The sequence below is a fragment of the Zonotrichia albicollis genome, chromosome 1 (genome assembly GCF_047830755.1).
Source record: "Zonotrichia albicollis isolate bZonAlb1 chromosome 1, bZonAlb1.hap1, whole genome shotgun sequence".
Classification (NCBI taxonomy): domain Eukaryota; kingdom Metazoa; phylum Chordata; class Aves; order Passeriformes; family Passerellidae; genus Zonotrichia; species Zonotrichia albicollis.
This window is the reverse complement of record NC_133819.1, coordinates 123551436-123572758: the sequence shown is the minus strand read 5'-3', so window position 1 is coordinate 123572758 and position 21323 is coordinate 123551436. Positions and strand designations below refer to the sequence as shown.

Below are 21323 nucleotides of genomic sequence, written 5' to 3'. Positions count from 1 at the left end.
ATTAGACTTATGATAGAACAAAAATTTCAGCACTTGCTCAGTTTTAGACCTTCCCACCTCACAGGCTAGCTACAATTTCTTATAGCTCTTACCACCTCCAGAAAGACAGAAGACATTTTCTTGTAAAGCACCCCCCCACATTTTCCGCTTTTAAAACATCAGTCATGGTTAAAAGAATTGTACTATTGTTCTATTTTTCTCACCACAGAAGTTTAAAAATATTTTATGCAGCTATTTTACTGAAATAGTTATACTTTTTTGTTAAGTTTAGAGCTAGGCAATCAATAGTAGCTGCCTGAATCAGCTCTTCAAGCCTGTGAAGTAATTACCTTTAACAAAATTTTCTTTAAAGAGTGATGAAAGCTATGCATGACAGAGCCATCCAGACCTCTGAAAGTACAGCTTTCCGATGAAAAACTGAAATTCATTGTTAATCCTCCTGACAGATGAACACCCACACTCCAAGTACGGCTGAAATTGGATATGGTCTTGAAAAAAATTCCATCTTCTTTAACCATTTCTCTGCCTTCATCCACACTATAAGATATTGTCTTTACTCCCTTTACCTTACCTAGCCAGAGATAAGCACACTTCCCACATTCTAGGCCTCATCATAACACACTTTACTTGAAGCAGCTTCATTTATAAATACCAAGACATAACTTAATTTCCTTCTAATTTAATCACAAGTATATTTTGAGATGTGATGGAGTAAATATCAAAAGTGTTACATATTCAGATATAAAAAAAATCAGTCAAGAGCAAATTGCACTACAGGGGGAAAGAACTCGTTAAGTGCAATGTTCATTGTTCTATGGGCTCATTTTCTCATCCAAGCCTCCACTTCCTGAAACGGAATAGAAATTAAAACAGAGGTTTCAATAGAAGTTAAAAATAAAAAATAAAAAAAAAAAACAAACAAAAACCCACCTCCCTACTAAGGAGTATAAATTTTATAAAACATTCTGGAAGAATGTCCAAATATCTCTGTTCCAAAGAATTTCCTAGAGATTAGTCACTTTCTGGATTACCAGAGACTTCAAACAAAAAATGTGAATAAAGCATCGCTAATCTCCTACACCCAGTGGACAAAAAAGAGATACAAGTGCTAGAAATCATAATTACTTGTGTCTCCAAAACCTACCATGACAGAAATCATAAAACACAAATCCAAACCAATGTAGAAATGAAAAGGTTTCCCAATCTCCAGGATCACTATAATGATCTTAAATAAAAAGAGGGAAAGATATTCAAGGACCGTTTTCTCCAGGCTCAAGGATGAGGCATCCTGATGAGCAAGAAAGCAGGCAAAGAGAGCAAGAGACCTGTGTGGGTGAATAAAGAGCTCCTGTTACTCAACCATAGCCAGGAAATACACAAGAGATGGAAGCAGGGTCAGGCCAGGGTTGTCAGAGGAAATAAAAATTAAAGAAGGAAGGCCAAGGCCCTTCAAGAATCTGGTCGAGGACAAGGACAGAACAAAGGACTTGTCAAATACATCAATAACAAAGGAAAAACTAAGCATACTGTGGGCCTGTTACTAAATGGAGGGGGCCGCTGGCAGCAGGACACAGAGAAGGCAGTTACTGAACACGTTCTTTGCACTGGGTCTCACTGAAAAGACCAGCCCTCAGGGACCTCTGATCTAGGAGACAAGAGTAATGGAATGATAGCAGGAAGACTTTCCCTCTGTCAAGTAGGATTGGGTTAGAGAACACCTACCCAAACTTGAGACCAGCAAGTTTATGGGCCCTAACAGGATGCATCCAAAAGTGCTGAGAGACCTGGCAGACACAATAGTGAGGCTGCTCACAATCATGTCTGAAAGCTTGTAGAGATCAGAGTGGTGCCTGAGGACTGAAAAAATGCAAATGTCACCCCGATCTTCAAAAAGCACAAGAATGAGGACCCAGGAAATAACCACAGAGGTAACCCCACCTCAATCTGTTGAAAGGAATGGAGCGCCCCATTTTGGTGGCCATCTCTACCAATGTGAAGGACAAGGTGATCAGGAGTAGTAAGCATAGATTCACAAAAGTTAAATCATGCCTGACCAACTCGATTTCCCTCTACCTGGCTGAATGAGGGGAGAGCAGTGGATATCATCTACCATGACTTCAGCAAGGCTCTTTACACTGTCTCACACAACATCTTCATGGGCAAACTCAAGAACTGTGGACTTGAGTGAGCAGTGAGGAGAGCTGAGACATGGCTGAGCGCAGATCTCAGGGCTGTAATCAGTGCCACAGGGTCTATTTGGAGGCCTGTCTCTAGTGATGCACTCCAGGGTTTAACAATGGACCAAATATTGTTTAACTTTTTTATTAATTACTTGGATGAAGGGGCAGGTGTCTCCTCAGGAGTTTCATTGATGATACAAAGCTGGGAGCAGCAAGAAAAAGTCCAGAGAGCTCTGCAGCCCTTCAGAATGATCCTGATAAGGTGAAGAGACAAGCAGAGAAGAACCATCTGAAATTCAGCAAAGGCAAATGCAGGATCCTGCACCTGGGGACAAAAAAACCCAGGCATGAGGGTGCCAAGAGACTGGAGCCGGGCTCTTCTTGGTAGTGCCAGGCAATAGGACAAGAGGCAATGGGCAGAAACTGATGCATAGGAAGCTCCCCCCAAACATGAGGAGGAATTTTACTGTATGGGTGTCTGAGCATTGGAACAGATTGACCAGAGATGTTGCTCAGTCCTCCTCACCGGAGATTTCAAGAATCATCTGGATGCTGTTCTTTGCCATGTGATCTAGAATAACCTGCATGAGTAGGGAGGGTGGAACACGTGATCCACAGTGGTCCCTTCCACCCTTACCAATTCTGTGATTCTATAAATGGTATCCTAATCCCTGATGCAACCACTTGGAAAACTATCTTTAATTTATATCTGACTACTCCAGTAATGTAAAAATTATACACAGGTGCTAGTAACATGAATTCATATGAAATTTCTGAAAAAAAATTAAAAACTTGTACAAGAAATGTGTAATACTGCAATGCCACATCACAGCTTACTCTAAGAAAATTACCTTACATGTTACATGTTACATGTAGGTGGAATTTGAAGAATTCTGAAGATTTTCCACTGAATTATCAACATGTTTCAGAGATGGGATCAAGAACAGAAAGGAGCCAGCTGCTTTACATTTTTGATACCACTTTGAATTTTGTTCTTCTCTTTCAGTAATTAAAATAAGAGATCCAAATTTTTTTCCTCAACTAATTATTCTAATTGAAGTTATATGAAGAAAAGCTGTGCATCTTAATTCTAAGGATAAAAAACTGTTTATTTTAAAGTATTTTCATACTAATCCTGTCAGATTAGTTCTAAATATAATGCATTTCATGAACAAAGTAGGCTAAATGAAACAAACAGGTAAAATAATCCCCCTAAGTATTTAAAATATGCCTCTTTAATGGAATACAAATTTTATTCTTGTGCTTCTAATAGCATTCTCCTATTCCACTTACATGATGGCAAGCTTTGGGTTTCAAACAAGAAAGCATCTCCACATACAAACAAAGATAAACATCTAAGTTTTCATGTTCATTCAGATCAAATAACACAATGAATAAGTTCAAATACAAAACTAATTAGTGATCTTTAAAATGCCAAGCTGCTTGGGATTTTAAAAGAAGCCAGAATAAAAATGGAAGAATATGAACAGTCACAGCAATCTATTTATTTTACATCCTACCAGAAGTAAGCATTTCTCAAATTTTAACCACAATGTCATTAGTGATATTAAAATCTGGCTACTGAAATAAATATTGAGCTGACCTGAATTAAGCTTTAAGCTTAATTCAAGAAGTTCTTCCACAGTACTCAGAAACAGTCAGTATTTCACAGATTTAAACTAAGGACATTTTTAAAACAACTCACCTCTTTGAAAGAAATGGTAAAGTTGAAAAAAAATCTCTGCATAGCTATAGACAAGGATCCTTTTGTTTGCCAAAGGATGAATTAAATCTTCAAACACTGTTACTTAAAAATATAGGAAATTCCTTTCCATAAAAAGGGAGACTATAATTTTTTGAAAAACAGGTGTGCACAGCGCCTGATTTCTCATCCAGCAGTTCCCTCATCCATGCTCTGATGTCACCAGGTTTCAATGACTGCTCTATGAGAATTCCTTGGTAAATGCAGGGTACTGAAGGGAGCACAAGATGAAAGTTCATCAAGGTAACTGATTCCAAGCACTTTGACTGGGAATCGTTTGATACTACATGCGAGGTAAGTTAACTTGTTTATCAAGAAAAGGTATTGCTCACTTTGTCAGAAAACTACCATGAGATTTATCTTTTGGACAAGGTACCATCATCAGGGCTGGCTTTCTACACTGAGAGAGGCACACACTGAAAATATCACAAATTGCTCAGCAGTATGAACCTCCTTGAAACTATTCCTTTTGTTTTGCATAACACTGCTAGAGTGCACTTTGAAGTTGTTCATGGGTGTTCATTCCACACAGAGAGACAGAGCAGAAAAAAACAAACCTTGAAATGCAATTAGCATGAAGGTCAGGTTCTCAGCATCAATTCTTTTGCTCTACAAATCTGCTTGAATGGCACCACAACAGTTGTCAACACAGGCATTTCTTTCATCAGTATCCTGATAAAACTAGCTCACCATCAAAGACACACAGATATGGCACTATCAGTGTTTCACAAATGTTCTCAAACACTACCCTGTCTGAAGCCAAAACCCAACTGGGCAGGTTAAACTAAATGGTAGCAGCAGTTACTGCCTCCAGCTGCTGACTCCTCTTCTACCCCAGAAGATTGCACCACATTTTGCAGCAGGGATGTTGCAGAAAATATGGATCCTATGACTGCTTCTGGTTTACACCATATCACATTTAAATAAACCACAGTTTAGCTTTACACACTGGACTACAAATTTTGGAATTTAACCTCTGTCAACACAGGATTTAGGTACAGTGTGGACTGAAACCAATGTCCTGCTTATTGGAGGAGCTGCTGTTTCAGTGAGACTACCACATCTTAAATAAAAATTCATCAACAGCCAGACAAATTACATGAGGTGGGATTAATGTACCCTGAATTTAAACAGCCTCAAAGCAGATACCTACATCTGGGCTAATTATCTAAATAACTTTTGCAGTTACATAGACAAATAAGCATCTACAGAAGGAGATAATTTTAGCCACCCGCTTTTAACTGAGATAAACTGTGTGTTGGACATTCTCATTTTCCTCTACTAATTAAAGGGGACTGGCCCAAATGCAGACACCTACACCACAGACATCAAAAGCTTTGTGAGATGAATCCCACCATTTGTGTTGCATGAGTGTTAAATCAAAAATGTACATTCTCATCCAAGGCACACCAGCAGGAGTCCACCTATTACACCAAAAAGTATTGCAACAGAACTGAAAAGGCTAGTAGCTCAAAAAACATTTTCCAGCAAAAATATTTTTAAAAAAACCCTCAACAGTGGTGACATTTTAATTGGATATATTTTCACGTATGTTGGAAGGCAGAAAAAATCATATGGACTGGGACTATACGGAAATTAAAGAAGAGCTAAAATTCAAGCTCAGTAAAGATGGAAAAGTAAGTACAGTGGGCACCACTGAAAGTAAACATTTACCATGGCATAGTATAAATACCTCATTGGTGTATACATTCTAAATATAGGGAAAGAGTGGTAAAGTAAATACCATGGTACAGTATGGGTATTTATTTACTTTTTAAAGGAATTCACTGTATTAAGACTAATGACACTAAGAAGAAAAAAAAAAGTAAAGATGAAACATAGAATGAGAAATGCCATGAGCAAATATGCCAGAAATACAGTTGAAAACTAGAAATCACCTGCATGGCACCAACACAGAAAAACAGAAAGGTACACTTAAAAATTACTTCAAAAACTGATCCTGACTGTAGTCTATCTAGCCTTTTCCACTGAGCCAAATATATGTGTATTATCCACATTTTTATAATTTGAAATAGTAACAGTACTTTCAGAATAATATTGACTTTTATTAACTTCTGGATTTTTATGGTTGTAAGAGTAGAGGATCTCCTTGGTATGCAACCTAAACCTCCTTCCCTGCTGTGCTAGCTGATGTTTTATTGTCACATAAAAAGAAAACTCTCTCTTTCCTGTGACTACCTTTATTTATTTATTTCCCTGATTAACCAAATTCAGCTGCTTCATTCCTTCAATCATCTCATAAATCACATGTTCTGTCTTCATAATCAATCTTATAAATCTCTTTTATTTTCTCTAGAATGGGTAGACCAGAAATGGATATTTCCATTTCCGACAAATTCTCATCAGTTTCACACGTGGACAATTCCCTTTACAGATTGGTGCCACATATTATTTTTTGAGTCAGTGCAACTCCTGCATCTTTATGTTGCAGTTTTACCACTACATTTTATCCCTCGTACTTCACCAGTTGGATTTCTTCCCCGTTCCATACCTTGCTTAAGTTTCAGCATGTTCATCCCCGGCCATTACTTCTATTTCTCAAGTTCTGATTTTAATCATGTTCTTTAAAACAACCCCATCCTGTCCCCAGAATATATATATATATATATATATGATATATATTTATATATATATGTGTGTATATATATATGTATATATATATATACACATACACTGCAGTTTTCAGGTGTACTCCTTGCTCACACGTCGTAAGTGTTCAACCAAAACAGAAGAGGCTCCAACACCTTCAATCTGTTTAAAAGGAGATTCTGTCAATTTTCTCTCACAAAAACATCAGGGTAGAGAGTGTCAAGAACTTTCCAGAGTCAAAATACGGTACCTACTACTTCCCTAACCACTGGGTGATTAAAAGAGTAAAAATGGATTGGTTTGACATGATTTCTTCTTGATGAACAGCCATCGGCAGTTTTCATCAGCTTGTCTTTGAGTCATGCTTCATCAGTCCAATAATACTGAAAGAAGTCCATGAAAACTAATCATAATTAATTAGCACATCTGAAATGCAAATAATTTTCACTCAACTGAGATGCTTACCTCCAGTAATTTGAGTCAGAAAAAAATGTGGTCTCACCACAGCCCGAGGTCCCTTATCCAGCAGTGACCACAAAAACTCAGGCAAAAACACCAGGCAAAATTTCCTTTGAAAATAAAAACCCAACATACTAACTAGTACTGATATATTCTTTAAACACAAAGAAAGAATAGCTAAAACTGCCAAACTTTCCTCTACCAAGAAAGTTAAGACAGGCATTTTCTGCTGGAAAACTACTACCTGGCTAGAAGTGAAATATAAGGAACTTACACGCTACCATGTGGCAGCCTGGAGTTTATAGAGCTTTAAACTGGGCAAAGATCCCTGAATAGACCTTGAGGTTTCACCTACTCTTTTGGAAAAGAGTAAAAATCAGGAAAACTGTGGCTTTTGCCTGGAAACAGGAAAGTGGTATATGGCCAAAAATATTGTTCCCAAACACTGAAAAAATTGCACCAATATTTAGAAGTATCTCCTTATTACAGCTTCATGTGTTTGAGCTCCTTGTGTTGAAGAAGTAAAACCAGGAATAGGACCCAGCAGACATGACTAATCACGTTTAGTCTCTGTGTACTCTAAGCATGTTAAGAAAACCGTGCTGGAATATTCAGCTTTCCAAGGTGTTCTGAAACAGTGCATTTTCTTTGCTGCTTTTTAAAAGGAGTGCATTGAGACTGTCTATTAGGACATGACTAAAAATTCTTCACTTCTATATTCTAACAGGAATAGAAGAGAAGCAACAGCATGAAAGCTGATCTTGATTTCTCTAGTTTGTCCATTGTCAAATTATGAATTGCACACATTCATTACAAATACTATTCATGAATATGTATAGCTGATCACAAACTGACCAGAGCACAGGTTCTTACCTCAAATCCTAGTAGTGATTACCAGGTTAAACTCACTGTAACTGATTGCTTTCATGCAGCAGTTTTAGACATGTTACAGAATTTCCTGGACTTTGAACAGGAATTAGCTGTGGTATCTCAAATATGTGTCAAACTAAATGCTTTTAAAAGATGACCACTGTGTTTTGACATAAGTGAATTGAACTGACTGCCAGAAAGCATTCATTGATCATTTGTGACTTGGCATTACTCTCAGAAATAGTTTCAAATAAAATCTCAAAAAAACAATGGAAAACATATTAAAGGAATCCCTGGCCACTTGAAGATCCAACAGGGAATTCAGGACAATTCTACTTGATATGTATGAGGCAGCCAAATTCAGGATTTAACAGCCTCATTTGAAGAAACTGTTATCTTCTTTCATAATAAAGTGAAATTTGTCCATCTTTATATTACTAGAGGATAGTCTTTTGCTTGAATCACGCTTTTTTAATGATAATGACTCACGCCAAATCTAAGGCTGATTATATTTACATAGAATGGGATAACTTCATATCTAGTATTTCAATGAAATAATGTTAGAAAATAAGTAGTTTTTTTCTCAATTAAAAAGAAAAAAATTAGTTGAGGAAGATTCTGAGGCAAATATGAAAATGGCAGGCAACAGGGAGCTACTTTCATAGATTTCATTGATTCTTTCTGTGTTCTGTTCATATGTTATACTTCAGCTTAGATTCTACTACTACTGATTAATAGTTAATGATCTTTAATTTGGGGACAAAAAAAACTTCTCAAAAGCAAAAGTAAAAGAGGAACAGTGTCTGTCCTGTGTTGCTAATTATTTTATTTTGGGAGAGCTCCCTTTAACTTTGAGACAGTAAGCCTTTTTGCTACTTTCCACTTTCAGTTTCTTTACTTGGAGTTGCTTAGTTGTTGTTGGCATTACATCAATAGAAGTCATACCACTTTTTTTCCTTGGCCACTTCACATTGCACAATCCTTTGCTAAAACTGCCAGGGAGAATAAGAGGATAAGTCAACGTCACTGTGTTCTTTGATGCAGAGTCAGTAGCCTTTGAGCACAGGCAAAGGAGCTGAAGCACTTCCACCAATCTTTGAAGTGAAGCAGAAAAGTGGAAAACCAGAGGGAAAGAGGGCAGGTTCACTCTGAATAGAGCTGCTCTGTTCTTGGCACCCAAAGTGCTCCTCTTCAGCCACTTAGGCAATTCCACAAACCAAAGCCCTGTGCTCAAAAGGAACAGGAATTGTTTTTAATCAAGCATCCCTGAAGAGTTTTGGCAAGATGTGTAAGATACATTAAACAGAGACATCAAAATGTTTTGTCAGAAAGGTCTAGGAAATTTAAAAGGGCACTTCAGAACAGAAAAATTCACCAAAAACATGTGTATGCATTACAAGGCCTCCCTTTTCTAATGCTGTTTCAATTCTCCTAGGGATACTACAAGAATAAAAAAAATCTCATTTAGGAACTTACAGAGTCACATAGAGAGGAGCTGCTACTCCCTGATTAAACTGATCATAGAACCTAAATGCATCGCAAAAATAGCAAGAAAATTTATTTTGATCCCTATTCAGTCCCTATGATACCATGAATAATCTTTTACTATTATGCAAGAGCTCTATGCACTAGTGGGTTCATATTTATCCAAAGTCCAATGGTTTGTATTTAACTATAACAGAAAATTGCCTACAGGAAAATTTTAAAAAAATCTAAATAAGCAAAATTTCTTAATTTTTTTTTCTTCTGAAGTCTTCCTGAAGCTACTGAAAGGGAGACAAGTCTTCAAGCCTCCCAAAATATAAAGCCCTTCATAGAAGTCAAGAATTAGTCATGATTTTGAAAGGAATTATATGATATTAGCACTTTCAACACATCACTACCAAGATTTTCAAACTAAGACTTACAGAAATATTATACCAAACATTATACCAAACTAAGAAAAAATATATCTTTTTTTCCTCCTCTGTGAACAAAATATGGGTCCAACACTGCTGCCAGATATACATCCAGAATTTTCCTGAAGAACCACACCGCTGTATGGTACAGCTTTAAACAAAATATGTACAATTATACACAAATAAATATTCTAATCTGAACTGTTTGAAATGCACCTCTAGAACTTTGTACCTTCCTCACAAGTCTTCCAAAGTAAAACTTTATAGAAGCAAGTTATGGGCTTTGCAATGACATCCCTGGTATTTATTGGCAGGATCTGGCCAAAAGACTAGAGATAACGAAATAAGCAAAGACTTCCTTGCCCTAGAAGACACTGGTGTCTCCAATTACAGTAATTACAAAATGCAGTGCATGGCTCGGGGCCAAGAAATACCAGGTTGAAATGCTCTGCTATCTGTCAAGTTGAAACCTGAATACTCTTAAGTATAGCAAAGGCATATGTATGGAATGGGGATCTCACATTAATCATTTGACTTCTTTATTTGGGAAAATATGTATTAAATCAAGGAATTAATGCTAAAAGAATGATTTAAAATAGATTGCATATACATTCATTAACCAAAATGACTTTTGTGAATATTATTCTTGGTGATTTATTTTATTTTGCAAACTACAACTGTTTGGAACATAGAGGAATTAACAACTTCCACTATCCAAATAATAATGACTATTTTTATAGTCTTGACTGCAATAACCATGAAAGAAATCGGTTTTCATTAATATATTCAGGTTTACTAAGGTGCAATGCTATCAATGAAATTATTGTGAAAAAAAGTTTTTCCAATTTCAGTTCGTGATACACAACTAATGCTTCAAAAAAAACTATTAGGAGTTCAGGAAGGTTTTTGCCTTTTTATTAGGCCTTTACAATTTAGTAAGAATTTATTAATATGCAGCAAACCCTTTCTAGCTGAATAAGAGGACTATTTCACATGAATCCACAACAAACCATATGACAAAGTATGACACAATGCTCTATGCTCTGCTCAGGTGCCTTAGAAGGGGAGCAGGGAAACCTCATTCCTCTCTCTTTCCAGCGCTGTTAAATTCATGTGCACAGCAAAGAGAAAATGTTCCTTACACCTTTCTTTAAAAGGAAGCAATCCAAATAAAAAAATATACAACATGCATTTGCCATGCATTTTCATAACACACTGTTCATCATAACCTCAAACAAAGATTTTTCTTTTTCTATTTAAGTCATAATGTCAACAACCCAAAAACTCTCTCAACTTTGAAGGAGAAGGTCTAGGAAAGAATGATCTAACATGCAGTCATAAGGTCACATAAGGCCACTGCAGAAGAGTTTAATGAATTTTTGCAATACTGCTCCCTACAGAGGAGCTTATGCACATTCCCACACCAGAATTCTTCCATACAGGAAAAGAGACAGAAGGTGAGGTGGAGGATCCAAATCAGCCTTAAGATACAATAGACAAAACTGAAAACAATGACAGCATCAAATTGCCAGGACTAAACAATATCCTTCAAGAACCTGGAAGAACTTGTTCATTACACTTCTGATTACTGTTCAGTACATTATCTCTCTTGTTACCATATTAACAAAAACCAGCACATGGTTGATAATATTTTAAGAAGCTTCTAGAAGATCCTGAGAAACCACAGACTAAAAACTGACTTCCACTGGAATGATTTTATAGGGCAAGTTAAAAAAATATGAAATAAACAGATAATTACTCCCACATATATTACACCTTGAAGGTGTCAACATGCAAGCGCAGTGAAATTTTCCACAGAGTTCCTAAGTTACTTAAAAATAACAAACAAACAAAATTAAGCTATCATAAGGAAAAGGAAGAAGTGATAAATGACAGAGAAGGGATTTAAGAATACAAAATAATTTTCAGATTCCCTGCAAGATACATCCATGGTCTCTGCAGCACACCTTCTCCACAAAGGCCCAAGAAAAGAGAATGCAATATAGTGTTCACTATTTAAGACAGGTAAAAACAGGATAGGAAAAATGAAAGATAAAGACAGGAGACTCATTAATGCTAAGTGACTGGACAACAAAATGATTTACAGCATTCAGTGTGAATGAATACAAAGTAATAAGGACATTGCTGGAGATAACAGCCAACTATATATACACAGTGGTGTAGTAAATGACCTCTTAGCACATTAGAAAGATCTTGAAGTCATTGTCAATAGCTCTATGAAACATGTCAGCTGTAGGACACTAAGTCAAAAAGTAAAAGAATGTTAGAAATTATCAGGAAGTGAAGAAAATAAATACAGTATAACAATTTGCAGTATGCCATAACTATCCACAGTTTGGTTTGTCCCTTTTGCATTAAAAGGAAAACAGGACAACCATTGCAAAATGGAACAGCTTTTCACATAGAACAGTTTTCAAGTAAAGGAATTAGGATTTTTCAGCTGAAAGCCTTGTGATCACTGAGGAAATTACTATTTCTCACAATAAAGAAAAATAAGGCATCAAATAGAAGTTTAAAGGAAAACAAATGTAGTTTTTTACCCACTGCATAATTAAATATATAGAGCTCTGAAAATTGATGCCATGGATTCAAAAAATACAAGTAGAATCAGAAGCTTTCAAATTAAAAAAGACTACTCCATCTGTCGCAAAAAGTTCAACAGCAGATTGAGGAAGTCCCTTAGCTGCTGTTTGCTGGAAGCTGGGTTGCTTCATTGCAGAAGTTTCTCTTTTCACATGCTTTATTCTTATCCTCTTATCTTAGGAATCCATTACTGCTCACCACCAGAGCCACAGTACTTGGGAAGATGAACTTTTCATCCAGTAAGTTCAGCCAGACAACCATGAGAACACTTTGTTCATTAGACCTAGCTGCTGTGAATCTTCCTGCACTGTAACTTTAGGTCTCTGAACTATGACAGCCCAATAATGTTTGCTTTTTCAAAGCATATGGAAAAAGTGTACAGCTCAGTAATGCAACTTTTTCATTTTCCTTGGGGTTTTTTGGGGGTTTTTTTTGGCTTGTTTGGTTGGGTTTTTTTGGTTTTTTTTTCTTTTTTGTTGTGTTTTTAATAGAACCAAGATTTTACGCTGCAGGCCTTATCTCAAAGGTAAGGCTGGACTTTGTGAGTAATAAAACCAATACCTCCTACCCAATGTGGTTCTCAATCCCACCCATTCCTCAGTTATGCATTTCTACCTTCTTTATCAGCACTGGTGCTCATCTGATTCTGCCACACAGGGAGACAGTGTCATGACTCAGAGTGTAAAAAAACCCTTAATTATATGTTTTAAAATTAAATCTGATTCTTTAAGTACTTGGATCAGTCTCATCATCCACTCAGGGGCATTCCACAGGCAGGAGCAGGACAGAGGCACTTCAGCCAGAGCTGCCTTTTAGTCTGGAACATCTCAGGTAACCTGACAGCGCAGTGGGAGCATGCAGCCCCCACATACTTCTCCCAGCTCCAAACACTCTTGGATATCTTAAATTTCTCAACTACACCACACATTTATGGAGATAGATGTTTATCAGGGAGGCACCTGGACCTTGCTCATCTCCATTCAGGTTCAGTGAGACATAAAACTTCACTCCCTCAAGCAGAACTAGCTCTATTCACAAGGAGAGGCTTTACTAATACAAAGGGCACTTTACAGGGACATGAGTGTGCCAATAGCAGGAGACATGTTTGCCAGCATGCCTATATTAATAAACCACACCAAAAGTAGACAGGAGTATTTCAGCTGCACTCATTTATCTTGCTGAACGTCAGGTAAGCATTTAGATGGATGGTTTCCCTCTTCTGGAGCACTATTATCTTTGTTAAGACATTGAAAGGAAAATCTCTAGGAGTAATATAAAAATATATGTGCAAACAATCTGCAGTCCTGTCCTTTCCTCATTCTGCTCAAGCAGCATGTGGTTCCCACTGTCTTTTGAACCCTCCTGTCTCCATTCCCAATGTCAACTCTCACCTGCTTCCTCCAGATACTATCTTCCTCCCCACTTACTAATAGGTTTAGACTTTTCAAATGGCCTCTTAGCAAATGTCTGTGCTCTTAAACTAGTTTCATAAACTTCTGATCCAAATCACAGTCACAGGTCTTAGATTAACCATATCCATTCCTCAAATGCTCTTTCTCTCCATCACAACAATTCCTCAACACCTGCTTGATCACTCAGGCTCTCTCCACACCCTTCTCATACCCTCCACAGGTATCTATCCCTCTGACCACACACTTTAAACAGACCCTTTCAAAGGTCACAAACCCTTGCCTATCCTAATCCCTCATTTCCTAGGATATTATGCCAAAATTGAATCCCACTCTCTTGAAAGCTGCTGCCCTGTTCTGAGTAACATCCTTGATGTTAAAACTGGGTAATTGCTTTTCCATGCTACTTGTACTCTCTGGCTCAGGCACCATTGGAGAGCACAGAAAAAACAACAAAACCAAAAAAACTTGTTCCAGATGTAGACCCAACACAGAGTTTAAGCCCAAGTGTATGCAGTGCTGGAGGAATCTTTGAATAAAGCTGTCAAAAACCTTACTTCTGTGAGTATATCCAAATTCTCCTTTCCAAGATATATAAGACAGGCAAATGTAGTATGGCATTAGGAATGGAAAAAGCCACATAACTACAAATACCTATGCTTTCAGAGAATCTCAAGAAAAAGGCTTGAACTATTTTAACGAGGGAAAGCAACAGTCTTCCCAATTCTTCTTTTACAAAAAGACTTAATAGCTTGTTTTTGAGCTTTCAAAAAAAAAGTTGGCCTGAGTGACTGGGAGCAAAATGTTAACCTCTATTATAGCAAGGTCTGAAAAAGTCGCAACAGAAAACAAAGTTTACAAATATGTGCAGACACTTGTAACTCAATGGGTTAAAGGGGTTTCAGGTATTATCATCCCTTTGTTTGGAGATGATATGTGGCAATATATCCTGTGATTTCATTCCTGATGGCTCTTAGTCTAATACAATAACTCACATAGGTAAATTTAAGTTAAACTGCCTTTAATGGGGGATGGACTAGAGAACCTTTAAAGGTCCCCTCCAACCCAAACCATCCTATGATTCTACTGATGGTTTAAGCAAGCATGGCTTCTCCAGGACCCATATATATTCAGTTCAAACAGATCTCCACTCCACTGAAAATCACCACTCCAGTCCAGGAAAGATATTTTTATCTGGAAATGTGCTAATATAAACCTCTGTCATGGAAAATGACAAGAAATCTGTAAAATATTTGATATAAATAACTCAGCCTATACCAATGCTCTTTCTCTGGTGCATGAACAGATAAGTCAACAATATACCATGTGGACACAGGAAAAAGGTGCAGAAAAAAGAAAAGTTGCCCATTTTTGTTAAACCTCTAGACTTCTTAAAAGCTCTAATGACCTGATTTCATCTGCTTAGCAAGGAGAGATAGAATTAGCCTTGAACTATGGCATAAAAACAAAGTTCAGAAACATGGAATTTACTGCCACTAATAATAGTCCAAATATAGAGGCTTCCTAAGGAAAAAAAAATAAACAGAAATTACATTATTAACTTGAACACAGAAATATACAGCCCTCCAGTAACATGTGCCAACTTAAATAGAAGACTTTCTTGTTGTAAGATCCTAATTTTATTCAGAAATGCCATCCAACCTAGAAGCATGGGAAAGAATACATGCATGCTATCTTGAAACTTCGTTGCTCAGTACTCTTCTCAGATGCTAAATTTTAGGCCACAATTACAGTCAACTTTATTGAGTACTGCTATTTTGGAAATTGGCCCCTAACACTGAGGAACTGCCACTTAATATTAGCAGAGCTATGAGAGAATAAACACATTAATGTAAGTAGAGCATGACACTTGATGCACAAACAGGCATTTTTACCTCGCAGTTCATACCTGTACAAAAAAAAAAAAAAAAAACAAGTGACAAGTACTTTAAATGAGAAAACAAGCAAGCTAAGACTGAAAGTATGTTGTTTTATAAAGTGATAGCAACTATTCTAAGAACATTTTTTTCTGCATGTCACTATCCGTTTTTCCTTACCATATATTCCATATTGGAAGCTGGTGGATACACCTGACCCCGTAATTTATTATGAAGATCCAAGATACTTTGCATATCACTGTCTGTGATAGCCCTTTTCCCTCTCTGCTTGGCGATCCACCACTCACCATCTTCATCCATGTACTTTTCCAAAAGTTCCTCTAAGAGCGTGGCATTGGGAAGAACCATTGCAGAAACTGCTTGAGCTATGAATAGCAAGGTAGTTACTCTGAGCCATTCCTGTACTACATACTTCATGATGAATGATCTCAAAATGCTCAGGAGTTAGCTCCAATACAAAGTTTTTCTTCCAGGTTTGCTGGCTGTAAATGCATAAGAGAGAGTAAAGTAATTTGTAGACTGAAGGACCGGCCTGTATGGATTTATTAAGCAACAAAATCTTTAGTTCCTACAGATTTTGTAACTGTTGTTCTAGGGGGAGAGAGCAGGATGCTGCATTTTTTACTCTAAAAGTGCACACTGTTGATTGGGAAGATAGCTTATCTTCAGCCTTATGAATTTCTGTTTGTTCAAGTGGTTTTATATATTACATTGACATGCACATTTCAGTGCCTGCATGCAAAAAGCATGCTTTTCATATCTGCTTAAAAGGAGCCAGACATCGATGAAGATTAGACTGTAGATAAGGTCTTCCAGTATTGGAACTTAACAAAAGAAGGTTAAAGGCTTGCAGTCATTGCCAAAGTGTAAACTGAAATCCACAATTAACTTGATACAAAGTATCCCTTTTTAGCGCATTTCAAAATATGACCTTGATTAAAGCTTTTGTTTTACGATTTCCAAACCCCTAATTAAAATAAAGGTATTCAACTCGGACACGAAAACGCGTGAGACGGCGTTTTTCTAGTCACCAAGCAAAGGAAAGCATTGAAAACTCGCAGAAAAAGTAGCACCACTTGCAAGAATGCGACATTCTAACAACGCCGACTACGCGACTGAGCACTTCAGGCAGCAAAGCCGAGGTCGCTCCTTCTCCCTGGGCGAGCCCGCGCGAATCCCTCCACAGCAGACCAGGCGGCCGGGAGGGAAGCACAAAGGGCAGAGCCGAGCGCTCCCCAGCGCGCCGCCCGCGCCCGGCCCCGCTCTCGGCGGGGCAGCCGACCCGGCCGGAGCGCCCCCGGCCGCCGGGCCCGCCGCCGCCGCGGGAGGATGCTGCGGGGAGGATGCTGCCCCCGCCAGTGGCCTTACCCTCCGGCGGCGGCTGCCCGCTCTCCCCGCAGCCAGCTTCGCTCCGCCGCCGCCTCCTCGCCACGCCCGCCTCGGGCCGGGGGCGCGGGCACGGCCTGGCCCCACCGGCTGCGGCGAGCGGCGCTGGGAGCGGCGCGGCGGGCGTGGACGTGTCCAGCAGCGGGGCCGCCGCCGAGCTCAGCCGCCGCCGCAGCCTCCCCCGCCCGCCTCCGGGTCGCGACCAGCGCCCCGAGCCGCTCCACGTTTCTCCCCACGGCGCCCGCCCCGCCGGGCATTTATCGCAGGCGGCGGTGACGTGCGGCGGACAGCCCTCCCCGGCACCCCGCGGGGCGGGACGGCCGCGATCCGCGCTCCGCGATCCGCTCCCCGCGCTCCGGGCACCGCGCCCGCCCCCGGCCCCCGCACCCCAGCACCGGAACCCGCACCAGCTCCCGGGGCCATTCCTGGAGTCCGCGGGCAGCAAGGGCTGCCCGGCACCGCAGCCTCCAGCAGAAGCTGGCCGCGGTCCTGCAAAAGCGATCGCCCAGAAAAGTCGAGGGGGGCCCCGTCCCCAGCCGCCTCCATCCTTGGCAGCAGGCAAGGGGATGCTAAGCCGGACTGCTCCTGCTGAGACTCAGGAAAGAGTAAAGCCTGTGAGCTCCGCAAAAGTCCAGAACATGTGAATATGGCTGGAGGTATCAGGACAGGAATTTTATTGTGGATTCAAACCAGTTACATGAGACTTCTCTTTGCAAAGTAGAATTCAAAAGTTTGTAAGCACTCATTGCTGTGCCAAGCAAGAATAGGCATCAGATACATACTTTTTGTTGTATCAAAGTCTTCTAGACTGAAATTTTTTGCAAGCTGATGGGGTTGACAATTCATTTACTAAGTATTATTTGTTACAATGAGCTAACGGCCAGATTGACCAACTACCAGTCTTCACAGGACTGCTGTATCAGCTTCCAAAAGTTTTCTGTATTTTCATTTTCAGAAACTGAGAGGCTGAGGTTAAAATCCATCAGAATCCAGCTGGCTTCAGACCAGCTCTATAAATGCTTCCAAATTTCATGGGCCCAAGAGAAACAATGCCATGCAAGCAACACACTGCTGCTTCTTGTGCTCTCTTTTTTTTAGTTATAATTTCCCTAAGGACTTTGGAACTAAGTACAGGATGCTATACATAGTCTTTTACTTACACACTTTTACTTGCACACTTACACACACATTCTAAAGATCTTATGCTCCATATTGGTTGATCTCTGTACCTTTTTTTCTTGCAATCCCATTATTGGATTTCTGGGCTCAAGTATTGGGCACTAAAATTTTTTATAGTAAAAATGTGTGAGGTAAAACACCACTCTGCAGCTGCATACACAGACTAGATGCAAGATTTTTCAGTGTTTATGTACCAGGATTACTTATCGCTTGTCATTTTGGGTACAGAAGAATGAGCCATACAGAATAAACCATGTACTTACTTCTGGCCATGCAGAAGAGTTTAAAGAAACAGGAAGGAAACAAAATATTAGAAGTATTTGCTGGAGTCTATATGTCACATCTGGATTATTTTTTTTAAATATTCACATCACTTTTGTATTGCTATATCTTGTTTCCATCCTCTTTAGGCCTCTGGAGGCCAAAATGCAGATTCTGTTCTGTGTAGGGTCACAAGTGTTATTTCAATATAAAGCAGTAGAATAGCTGTATTATTAGACCCAGTAATGCTTGCGCACAAGAAACTGAAAAATTTTAAGAGAGTGAGGATATTTGTGAGGTTCGCATCAACTGGAAATTGCTTTAGTCGTCCCTTTCCATCAGCAGTGGATACTTGCTGGGTTTCAGACAGAATATAGATCAAATATCACTTACTGTCTTTGATTTTGAGTATTCATCACACTTTTCCTGAAAGCACCTGATCATATTTGGTCTTTGTCAAATTGAAGACATTGTTTTATGATGTAAGTTTCAGATTCATTAAAATAAATCTTAATGCAAAAAGAGATAGGCCTCATTGAAATAGTTTTTTTTTTCTTTTTGTAGTTTATCAATTAATTTTTCAGCAAATGCATAAACCCTTTTCACTCCATGACTGAGCCCTTTGAGTTTGATTTTTGGCTGTATGGTTTGTGGCCACATAAAAGTGTTATGATTTTGACAAGCAATATTTTGACACATCCACTAATTTTTGTGTGTTAGTATAATTAAACATTGCTGGATCTCTTAATCAGAATGGGAGTGGCCCTTTTCTCTTTTTTTTTTTTTTTTGTTTTGTTTTGTTTGCTTTTTTGGATTTGTTTAAACCTCTGCCATTTGATGCATAACTGCCACCCACAATTTAAAATTATTATAATAAACAAGCACCATTACATCTCTTGAAACTAAAACTAAGCATCCGCCCTTACCAAAGGCACATGCAGACAGTGCACATGCAAACAGATGGACTAACTGTATTCTGAATAGCTGTCACAGCAGCAACAAAAATTGCAACCAAAAACCCACTTGAAAGAAATTAATAAGAGGTCACCAGGTACATGCTGCACAAACACAGACAATTTGACACTAAGAAAATTCTGAAAAGGAAGATTTTACCCCGAACTTTGGCTAAAAGAAATTTAAAGTGTGAGAGGAAAAAAGTATCTTCTGCTGACAGAATCTTCCTGAATTGGATGAGAAGAAGTTCCAGCAGTCTTTATAAATAAACAAGGGTACAAATAAAGGATACTTCACTTCACCATCAATTTGCTTTCCTAATAGAAAGAATATGTGGAATATGCAAATATGGATAATTGGGCTAAAAAAAAGTGACACTGCCAATTAAGGAAGACAAGGAAAGACTGTAATACATATAAAGAATATTTAACAAATATGCTGAATTATAAAAGCTGGAATTTAATCTAAGACACAAGGAAGAATCCAATTCCAGGCCATATTTCTGTTGATTTTAAGTGTTTTTAGTTAATCCACCTTGTGATTTTCTGCTTGATGTTATAACATCATAGCACTGTATTGACTAAGATAGCCACTAAAAAGTCTGATCCATTACAGCAAATTGGGAACATCTTGTTTTTTACCCAAAAATTGGACTCACATAAACAGTGTTTAGTTGCTACATGGTCCTGACAGTGGCTAAAAAGGCAACTAATAATCATGAGAACATTTTTTTGCCAGAAAGACCTGCTGTACACCTGAAGTTTAACCCCTGGAGGTGTACATTACTGAGTTTATCACAAACCTGCTGTCACACACACAAACTCCAGGGACTCCCAAATCAGGACCCCCATCTGCCTGTCGGTACTAACTAATGTGGCAAATTGTTTCAGATTCACAAAAAATGGCCAAACAGGACACATTTCAAGAGAGATGTCTGTACAGTGAGAGACCAATTTTCAGATTTAGCGTCCTTCTAATGTGGAGCAGGTTCTTGAGTGCTCCTTTGCTGAGATCTAATATGTTGCTGAGTGGTCTGAATTGACTTTGCTTTTCGTGTCTCTTGTTTAATCTGTTCTTTTTTTTTTTTTCCCCACAATTTTTCACAATACATAGAGATAGAGAAGGTAAATATATCCATGAGAAAGTTGCTGACTAAAATGGATGAACTCTGCTCAAAGCCTTGCTTTAAGCTTTTGCCAAAACTGTCCAAAATTGTTTTGTCTTGTTGTTTTTGTGGGGGTTTTGTTTGTTTGTTTGGAGTTTTTTTTGTTGGTTTGGTTTTTTTTTTTAATTTTCTGCTTAGATTAAAAAAAAAAAAGAAAAAGCAGAAGACTTCTGGGGAGGACAACAAATAAACAAAAGAGATGATGGGTGTCAGTACCCCTGCTCTTCTGGTGTGGTTACAATACTGTGCATGATTATTGCAGTGCTGCAAAATCTTTTGATAGATGGATTATTTCAGCCACAAATATCTTGGAGACATAATTGTTGAGGACTTTGTGAAGTGACTTCTCCTTGAGAAGCACAGCTATATTGGTAATTCAGAGACAGAACTCGGGTGGAAAAAAACCACACACACACGCATGCACACACACAGAGGGGAAAAAAAACCCAAAAAACCAAATAAACAACAACAAAAAAAACCCAGAACAAAACAATGAGGTAATGAGGAATAGCTTTCCTTTGGCTAGATTTACCACGTAAAAAGATTCATTAAGATCCTGTACCACCTACCAGCAGTTGTATAAGTGCTTGGACAAATTGCATTTATCAGGGAGCATTTCCATGCATTTTCCTTTACCTTCCACACATTTTCCTTTTGGCATTACTTTCCATTCCCTGGTAAAGTTTGT

General features: G+C 38.6%; 1 protein-coding gene across 4 annotated transcripts in view; it reads right to left on the bottom strand.

The window, feature by feature from the left end:
- The window catches only part of CRISPLD1 (cysteine rich secretory protein LCCL domain containing 1), a 37731-nt gene extending 20534 nt beyond the window's left edge, over positions 1–17197 (bottom strand). For 2 of the 4 annotated variants that reach the window (XM_074552703.1, XM_074552707.1), the window contains exons 1-2: positions 17059–17197; positions 15850–16172 (exon numbers count right to left, since the gene is read on the bottom strand). In XM_074552703.1, coding sequence (XP_074408804.1) covers positions 15850–16107 — 258 coding nt within the window. In that variant the 5' untranslated portion in view covers positions 16108–16172; positions 17059–17197. Of the gene's footprint in view, positions 1–15849; positions 16173–17058 lie in introns of those variants that run through there. The other 2 variants (XM_074552722.1, XM_074552715.1) reach the window with 2 other exon arrangements.
- Positions 17198–21323: the final 4126 nt, after the last annotated feature.